Source organism: Vidua macroura, chromosome Z (assembly GCF_024509145.1).
Source record: "Vidua macroura isolate BioBank_ID:100142 chromosome Z, ASM2450914v1, whole genome shotgun sequence".
NCBI classification, from domain to species: Eukaryota; Metazoa; Chordata; class Aves; order Passeriformes; family Viduidae; genus Vidua; species Vidua macroura.
Genome location: NC_071611.1, coordinates 29572062 through 29581475, shown reverse-complemented (window position 1 = coordinate 29581475; position 9414 = coordinate 29572062). Strand labels below are relative to the sequence as shown.

General features: G+C 36.5%; 2 protein-coding genes across 5 annotated transcripts in view; both read left to right on the top strand.

Annotated features, from left to right (window-relative positions):
- The first annotated feature begins 47 nt into the window (after positions 1–47).
- The window catches only part of TRAPPC13 (trafficking protein particle complex subunit 13), a 26707-nt gene continuing 17340 nt past the window's right edge, over positions 48–9414 (top strand). For all 4 annotated transcript variants that reach the window (XM_054003711.1, XM_054003710.1, XM_054003709.1 and 1 more), the window contains exons 1-4: positions 48–165; positions 6542–6610; positions 7499–7598; positions 8159–8243. In XM_054003711.1, coding sequence (XP_053859686.1) covers positions 120–165; positions 6542–6610; positions 7499–7598; positions 8159–8243 — 300 coding nt within the window. In that variant the 5' untranslated portion in view covers positions 48–119. The remainder of the gene's footprint in view (positions 166–6541; positions 6611–7498; positions 7599–8158; positions 8244–9414) is intronic.
- Positions 120–4795, top strand: SHLD3 (shieldin complex subunit 3). Its single transcript, XM_054003713.1, has 2 exons — positions 120–165; positions 2317–4795. The coding sequence occupies exon 2, from the start codon at positions 2448–2450 to the stop codon at positions 3195–3197; it is 750 nt and encodes a 249-aa protein (XP_053859688.1). The 5' UTR covers positions 120–165; positions 2317–2447; the 3' UTR covers positions 3198–4795.

Here is a 9414-nt window from a genome sequence, read left to right as displayed (position 1 = left end):
CGGAACCCTGGGGGCTGTAGTCCCTCCCGCCGCGCTGCAGCCTGGGACGGTCGTGCCTGCTGCCGCCGCAGTCTGCGCGGCTCCTCCCGCTCCGCCGGCCATCCCGCGGGGTGAAGGCCATGGACGTCAACCAGCCCAAGCAGGAGCATTTGCTGGCTCTAAAAGGTACCAACAGCGCGGCCTCACCGGTTCCCGCCCGCCCGGCCCCGATTCGGTGGTGAAACAGCGTGTCTGATCCGCAGCCGAGGGTGGTTCTCCCCTCAGTTTAGAAGGAGGTGGAGCAGGGAGCGGCCTGGCGCTCGGAGCCCGCGGCGATCGGTGCCTGAGGGCATAAGGGAGCAGTGAGGACTGTTCTGCCGTGCGGCGCACACCACAGGGTGTGCTTCTGTGGTGCACACGGGAGAGGGTGTGCGGCTCACAGGAGGCGTGAGAGGCTCAGCTCGGCTGCCCGGCTGGGTCAGTGCTTAAGGCTTCAAAGAAAATGTTCAGCTATAATTTCCTTTCCAGTTCTCCTGCTACCTCTTTTGTTTATTTGTTTTTCAGGACGAGAGGACGCAGTGTTTAACTGTGTCAGGGGAGGTTTAGGTTGTGCGTTAGGAGGGATTCCTTCACAGGAAGAGGGATTAGACACGGGCATGGGCTGCCCAGGGAGGTAGTGGAGTCACCGTCCCGGAAAGTATTTAAGGAAAAACTGAACGTGGCGCTTGATGCCACGGTATATTTAACAAAGTGGTGTTCGGTTTTACGTTGGATTCCATGATCTCAGACATCTTTTCCAACACGGTTGATTCCGTGATTCCCCTTTGTATGGCTTTTGCCCTTTTCACCGCATAATGTTCAGTTAGGAGGCTTACTTCCTTGATTCAGGGATCACGAAGAGTGAAAATACAGTTGTGTAGGTCACTTGCATGCCTCCAAAATTAATGTAGAAATGAAGAGAGCCATGTGAAGAATTTGTTAATTTCTGAATCATAAATGCCACTAGTTATGTACATGTAATAAAGAGCTGGTTAGAATCTCACCTCTGCAAGCATTCTAGATCAGTAAGACTGCCCAGGTGGATAAAGTAGTGCAGGTATGAGTAATTTCAGAGGCCATCTTCTCGTTTTAAAACTCTCCTGGACAAAGTTTTTAATGGTGTCTCCATGTGCTCGTAAAATCTGTTAACCCTAATTCAAAGTTCAAAAATATGCATACGCAATAAGGGCAAAAACATGAGAACATGAAAGATCAGCAGCTGCCAAATGCGTTTTGGTAGTAATTTATTTAAAGGAAAAAGCTTTATGGTGGATCATTTTGCTTTTATAAGAAATCAGTGCCATCCTTGGTTTTGGATTTAATTTAATACAGGTTGTAGGTTTTGTAGAAGTGGGGTAGGTATGTGGATTTATTAGCATTGTGACTGTATTAAACAAAATCTTGACAGTAGCAGTCCTAGATTTTGTTATTTTAATATCATGTATGTCACTGCTCTCCATTAGGGAGTGTGAAACGATTGCAAATTTCTTGTGGGTGCAGGGGGAAAGGGGGACAAGGGTAGGAAATAGTAGAGCAGCACTGCATGTTTTACTTATGTTTCATAATAGAGTAGTTCTCCCCTCATCATGCTTCTGCATTTGATATAATCTTTGTATGGAAGTATAAAGCCTTTGACAACTTAATAAGTTGCTTAGTTATTCCAAAAGTCTAATAAATTAATAAATTATCAGTTCCTTAAGGATTAAAGCCTAGTTGCATGTGATGCTTGGAATCTTTGAGAGTAAAACTAGATATGTAGTTCTGATGCAAAATGGAAGCAGGCAGCTTTAATTTGCCTAGAGCACTTCCCTTTTAACTTTTCACTTTAAAAATTACTATATCAGTTGGTACTATTTTGGGAAGGGTTTCTGTAACATACGTGTTTTCTAGTTACTTTATGTGCTTGGCTGAAAGTGCTGATATATAGGAGTAAAACTCTTTAAATTCTCTGCTAAATTTGAGAAAATAGGCAGTAGTAATTGTGAATTGTGTGCCTTTTAATATGCTTCACAACCAAAATAGTGATGGATGGCAAGTATGAGATGGTGACAGTAAAAGAGTTCTCAGTCCTGAAAAGGACTGTTTTGAGTAAGCAGTGTGCATGTAGATAATGCTCAGTGTACTGAAGTTACACTGGTAATGACAGAATACAGCTGCTAATGTTCAGCCAAGATAAAATAGTATGTTCTGATATATATCTCATGTATTTTTACTACCTGTTTCTTTCTTGAAAAATATCCTAGCAACCTTTGTCTTAATATGGAAGTATCTCATTGTTTTATAATACTTCTGCTTTAGGTCCTGTTTTCCACTGATCTTTGCATCATGGGGCAAGGAAATTCTTATAAATAAGATGTTTCAGTCTATATACATGAATCATTATCAAGAGACTGTTTTCCTAAGAATCACTGGATTCCTACTGTTCAAGCATGGAAGTGGTCTTGCACTATCGACCACATCAGAGAGATCCAATAAAACTGCAGAAACTTGCAGAAGCAGCAGTGAAGGAGTTTCCCATTCGCCAGTTACCAAGATTTGCACCCTGGTTTCCAAATGATTTACACAGACTTCCCCTCAAACCAAAAAAGCAGGCACCTGTTATTTCTTGTGAGGAAGCAGAAGAATTGAAACAGCTTTCTACACCTTCAGAATATGTTACAGGATCTCCTGATTATGACTGCACAAAAAATCTCCTTGAGTTTCACTCTAGCATGAAACATGGTCCAACTTTAATCCAAGTACAAGCTGTTCACAGACCAATTAACTTGGACTGTCAAGGAGAACCACCATCTAATGAAAAACAAAAATTGAAAAGGTCTTGGAGTGTCTCTCTCCCTAGAGTTAAACTCAAAGAAAAGATTCATCCTTTATCTCAAGAACTACAGAATAATTTGGAAAGATTAAAGCTGCATGCATTTTGTAGAGCCAAGTGGACAATTGAACAGTCTCTTTGTAAAAACCAGAATTTGGAGGACATATGGATAAAATTGAATAGACTCATTAAACAGAATGAATTGCCATCTTGCAATGCTACTATCCAAAGATCTGTGGGACAGATATGGATTTTCTGTGATATATTATACTGTGAATATGTTAGAAATATTCTTAGGGAAAAACTAAGCCTTACAGATAAAATGAACTTGTTTGTACATAAATATGGAATTATATTTAGTTTATAATTTCAGATATAGTTTAATAATAACATTACTGTCAGAAATACTAGAGTTTTTAAGCATTTTAGAATATATAGACCTTACAACAACTGATGAATTAATAGTAAAAAAACTACTTATGTTACTTTGCTACAGTTTTGTAACTATAATGATATATTTTTTAACTTTCTTTTGCCTCAAGACTTATAGTTCTCTTAAGATTAGTAAGTTTCTGTTTGGCTTAGTACTGTGTTTTATAGCTTTTCTCTACCTTGTTGGTCTAAAGGAAAAAATTAAAGTAAAAATTCCAGACTATTGTGGCAAGCTATGTCAGATAATAAAATTAATGCTAATAATTAATACAGTTAAGCAAAGTACATACTCTCTGCTTCATTGGAATTAGGAGAAGGAAAGATGTTTTAAAGTGTGTTGTAATAATTGCTATAATAGCTGTAACTGACATTAAGATTTTTAAGATCTGATTACTTCCTGAAAGTAGTCTGTGAGTTTTTTTAATGATGGCATATCCCTCCCATGAAGTACAAACTTACTTTATGTGGGACTGTCTTAGTAATGTTAGCTATATTTTCACAGAAGTATTAATGATAGTTTCAGTGGGAGCTGTGGGCTGAAAAATAATGAACAACTTAATAATTGCTGTTTTATGCCTTTAATAATTTTTTCCCTGATGTTTCTGTTCTTTTGTCTCTAATTATATTTGGGAACAAGAAAACACTAGCTTCCAGCTAAAAGTGAGGAAATTAAGAAGTGAGACATCTATCTGAAACCTCTTGTTGTCTTTGAGAATTTGAATGCCTTTTATGGTCATAAAAGGCAGAGTTCAGGATGACTTTTTGTCTCCTAAAAGAACTAAGTGTTCCAAGGTCATGCTGTCCCTGCTCAATTGAAACTTTGGAGGCTCAGTAGAGAAGTTAAACTGGATCAATATGACTGCAGGTTATGCATTTTCACTCCTACTAATTCTAGATAGTTTTGCTGTAGCTGGAGGTCAAGGTCTGTAGCATCTGGAAAAGGGGGAAAACAGTATTTGTAGACTGTTAGATTGTCATTAATGCCGCTCACACCAAAGTGTACCTAAGCATAACAGAGATCCCTCTGTATAAAAAAAATTAATTCCCCTCAAACTTAACATTCTTATAATATCCTTGTGTTGGATAATTGTATTTTATTATAGGCTTTATGTATTTTTAGATAAAAAAATTCTCCATTTGAGTCATTGACATGTATTCTTAAATTTTGACTGAATTTTAAGACATTTGTGGATGTCTTATATTGATGTTTGGGGTGTTTGTGACATTTAATATGACCACTTAGCAAAATTGATGCAAAATGGTGTCTAGACTGCATTATAACTGCAGTATAACAGTGAGTTGTTATTAGTTTTAAAGTAATATAGCCAAATTTTTTACTGACATTATATTTCTGAGCTCAACATTTATAGTAACAACATTTCTTTGTGCATCAGCATTTTTGAAAATGAAATGAAGTAAAATGCAGTGTGATTTGAGTTCTATTTAATGTATTTTGTATCTAGGATCTTAGAAGAGATGATACATTTTCTAACATTAATTTAGTACTCCTAATAAATGTGGTAATATGCCTGTCATAGTTTGTTTTGATTTAATTCTGTGATGTATTTATTTATTTTCTGAAACATGACTTAACTTCTTCTTTAGAAACAGCAAATACTAGTTATACAGGCTTAGTGTGAATTTGAATAAAATTGGATAATGCCAGTAATACAGTCTGACTAGATTAATTTGATATACTGACAAAAGAGCTAAACAAACCTTTTACTAAACAGAAGGAGAGGTTGTTGTCACTGTAGCTGCCAGCTTTGTGCTGGTTTGGGTTGGCTTGTATGTGAATAATGGTAGATGCACTGCTAGCTGTGAGCATCTCAGCTGGTAACTGAGGTCTTGTAAGAGTGAACACCACTTTTGATTGCTCTGCAGAATTGCTACAGTCTTGGTTAGCACCGGTAAACAAGCTGAAATCCAGGCTTTCATTTTGTTCTCTTCAATGAATGCTTAATTCATAAGCATGTGTAATTCAGTATCTGTTCTTTTTCATTTTCAGTGTTGAATGTGGTTCACTCTTTACTCTATTTTGTATATCTTGGGTTTTGTTTAATATATCTCATGGTTCTAAGTCTTCAAAGGTCACCGTAACAAAGAGAATATATTCTCTTTTCATGTGAAAAGTGTTTTTGTCAATGCCAATTTGCATAGGTGTGCTGTATGGTAGCATAAGTTCTTGTGAACCAACAAGGCCCACTGTACCCAAATGTCTATCAAAGTAATTGAGTACTTTACACCACTGGAAATAGATAATGCTGGACACGATAGCTGTACGAAAGTACAATAAAAATAAACCCACCGTACCTGTGTCAATGCAAAGTTATTGATTAACTTGTTGCAATCAAGATAAATCCTTTTGGTTAATTTTTTAATTTTAGTTGGTGTTATATTTGTTAAGTTTCAAAGAAAAAAGCCCTAACGGTTTTTACATATTCAGATTAACACCTAAGATTATAAATGCTCAATTTTGTTTCATATGAATGCCTTCATGATAAGCTATAAGTTTATGGCCTTTGGTTAATTGGAAGAGGGAAAAATTATTTTAAGAAGTAGCACGTTAAATCTGTTATTTATGTGAAAATAATGTAATTTTGAGTATGAGTTAAAATAGCCTTTGAAAATACCACTTGTTTGAAGTAGGGTTTTTTTAATAGGAAAATCTTAGTAATTTTGATTTTGTCAGTATCAATAAAATAGCTTTGTTGCATTTTCATGAGGTTTTTGTGCTGGTTTTATTGGTTTGAGTTTAAAGTTTGTGACTTAGACAAAAAGCAGTGGTATAAATAATGTAGGCTTTTAGTCTTGTTACTCTTCCTTGTGTAAGTGTTATAGGTTAAGATGTAAATGCAATTTCTAATAGACTGGTGTTTGACTGAAAGGGTCATCATGTATGAGTCATCATGTCCCATTCTAGGGCAACAAGCATTACAGTACAGGGCACATAAACTGGAAAAGTCTACATACAGATGAAACAGACACACTTCTGAAGACCACAAAGCACTTAATGCTGTAGCAGGTGTAAAACCTCTAGCACGTCAAACTGAAAGCAGTAGATGAGTAGGTTAATTCACCAGGGATAGAAAGCAAGAGGAAGCATTGGCATTCTTGGATCTTAGAATAGCAGGGAGGGTTTTTTTTATTGCAGAAGGCTATTTGGTGGTTGTGGTGTAGTTTTGGGGTTTTCTGTGGAAATTGAAAAACAAAATTAAAAATAGTTTTTTGACCAGTGTTTTTTGTTTGTTTGTTTGTTTGTTTTGTTTTTTTTTTCAGTGATGAGGCTAACCAAACCTACCTTGTTCACTAATATTCCGGTGACTTGTGAAGAAAGAGATTTGCCAGGTAAGTCTTTTCTACTGACTGATTATTATGTATGTTTTACCAAGTTTAAGCAGTGTGACCATCTAACACTTATATGTTAGAGGAGTCATGACCTCCCATAGACTCTTATCTGAAACAGCAATATACTTAAGATTTGGTAATAGCTAAAGGAAAGTACCAAGGTGCACTCTATAGCTATTGACCTGTATCTCTGAAAGACTGGTGAAGATACTCAAACAAACACATGACCTCAAAGTTTGAGCAGGTGACATACACAGTGAGATGCAGTTCTGTGAGGGAAATGTGTAAGTGGAGAAAGATTGGTATTACTATATTTTTTTTTAATTTGGAGAAAAGACCCTGGTAGTTAGAACCAACACATGAATATTCTGTGGAAAAACAATTCTGTAAGAGTCACTGGTTTTGAGTTGCATTATGCTTGGTGTGCCATCATGAATTGGAAATCCCTGGGTTGCCTCCCAGAAGTAGTTGAAGTCTTGAAGTCAAGTATAAGAGAGTCAAAGGAAAGATTCAAGAAGGAGGGTTGTGTGGAAATACAAAGCAAGCAGGGGAAGAAAGTAAGTGAGGTTGATTACTTCTGTTATGTAATGTGGTTTAGATGGATAGAATTTCTCTCAAAATTCAGTATTAATTTGAGCAGTGCCTTTTGGATTGTGCACTTCAGTCTGTATATACTGAGTAAATTATTGGACACAAGTGTCTTGAAGTTAAGTTATAACTTACAGGCAGGCCTATGGATATACATTTCATCCCTAAACAAGTTTATTGTAAAAGAAATGTATCTAAAATAAACTACATCTGAGTAAGTGATTACGGGCCTAACTGAAATGTAGACAAAACTTTGGACTTAGCAAATATGTAATTAATAGGAACTTGATATTTTTACAGGTAGTCTATTTAACCAACTCATGAAAGATGATCCTTCTACTGTAAAGGGGGCTGAAACTTTGATGTTAGGAGAAATGCTGACTTTGCCTCAAAATTTTGGGTAAGAATAAGTGATTGTAACTGTAACATGCAAGGTTTAGGATTCATTTGGTTTAGGATTCATACTTCTCTTTCTGTTTGAATACCATTGTTCTGCAACAAGATGTTCAGTCATTTAAAAATAATATGTGGCTTGATTTATAAATATATATGTGTATGCTGCCTGATGTTTCTTGTCTGATAGCCTGACTGAACCTAATAAGGATTGAAAGTTGAAAGAGATTTGCAGCTGTGGGTGAATTTCTAAGGTAATGCACTACTATAAACCACATGTTATACTAACAGAGTTTACTACTGTGATTGTTGTGGGTACTGAAAGTGATCTTCTTATTCCTGTCAGACTTTTAGCATGAAAAAATTCTGATTTGTTTGTTCTCTTTTAAAATTGTTTTTCTTAGAAGGATGACTTCAGAAGTATGGGTATGCAAATGCCAGTTTTCTTCCAGGGTTGGATCTGGCAAATGTGTATGTGTGTGAACTTAAAAATGTTTCAGTGAAATGTTCTGGGTTTTAATAACTGTTACTAAATTTTTTTTTTCTTTTTTTTTGCCTGAAATACAGAAATATATTTCTGGGAGAGACATTTTCCAGTTATATTAGTGTGCACAATGATAGCAATCAAGTTGTCAAGGACATACTGGTGAAGGTATGTGAAGACAAATTCACTTATAAAAGATTAACAAAAAAATAAAACACAATTATTGTATTTTCTGACAATATATTGTATGTTTAATGCTAGTACATAGACTTTAGGAAATATATGTCACTTTTTCCAATCCAGAAAATATATCTGGAAACTGGAAAGAGTAAGGCATAAAAATAGCAATTATTACTGAATTCTTCAAATATTAAAATGAAAAACTAGCATTGTGTCAAATAATTACAGAATCATAGCATTTATGTTGGAAAAGACCTCTGAGATCACCAAGTGGAACTGTTAACCCAACACTGCACAGTCCCCTGCAGGGATGGTGGCTCAACCACTTCCCTAGGCAGCCTGTTCAATACTTGACAACCCTTTTGGTGAAGAAATTGTTCCTGCTATCCAATCTAAACCTCCGATGGTGCAACTTGATGCCATTTCCTCTTGCTCCAATTGTTTGTTACTTTTGAGAAGAGATTAGCTCACACCTGGCTACAGCCTTCTTTCATGTAGTTGCAGAGAGCCCTAAAGTCCCTCTCCTGAGCCTTTTTCTCCTAGCCAAACACTCCCACCTCCATTGATCTTCTTTGGACATGCACCCTTCTATTTGAAACTTCTCTGAACAATTGGTGTAGCAAAACTTCCACAGCTAAAAAATGGAGTTACATTCACTTACCTTCACTTTGAATGAGATTTCAATTCCCTGTGAAGTATACACTGTTCTCTGTATTGTACTGATTATTTTCTAGAGAATTGGGGTTTTGTGTTTACTGAACAAATAAAACAGAGTAAAAATTTCAGAAGTCATTGTGGAACTCAATGTAAAAAGTAATTTTGTAAGCTGTATGGTAAAGGACTGGACTATTTATGTGTTTTACAACTTGTCTTTAGCTTTGTAAGTATCTCATCATCTTAATATATGTCACAGAAGGTGTCTGAGTCAAGAATATCACAGAATATTCTGAGTTGGAAGGAACCCACAAGGATGAGTTAGTCCAACTCTTAAGTCAGTAGCCCACACAAGGATCAAACCCACAGCCTTGGTGTTGTGAGCCCATGTTCTGACCAGCTGAGCTCTTACAATATGTGTGAAAGCATATAGGGTACAAAATGCCCAATGAGACCTAGTACTTTATAATGTAAGTTGCTTTTCTTTAACACGGGTTAAACAGCA

Excerpts from the sequence above, each read along its gene's own strand:
- SHLD3 (XM_054003713.1), top strand. The coding sequence starts at position 2,448 with ATGGAAGTGGTCTTGCACTATCGACCACATCAGAGAGATCCAATAAAA.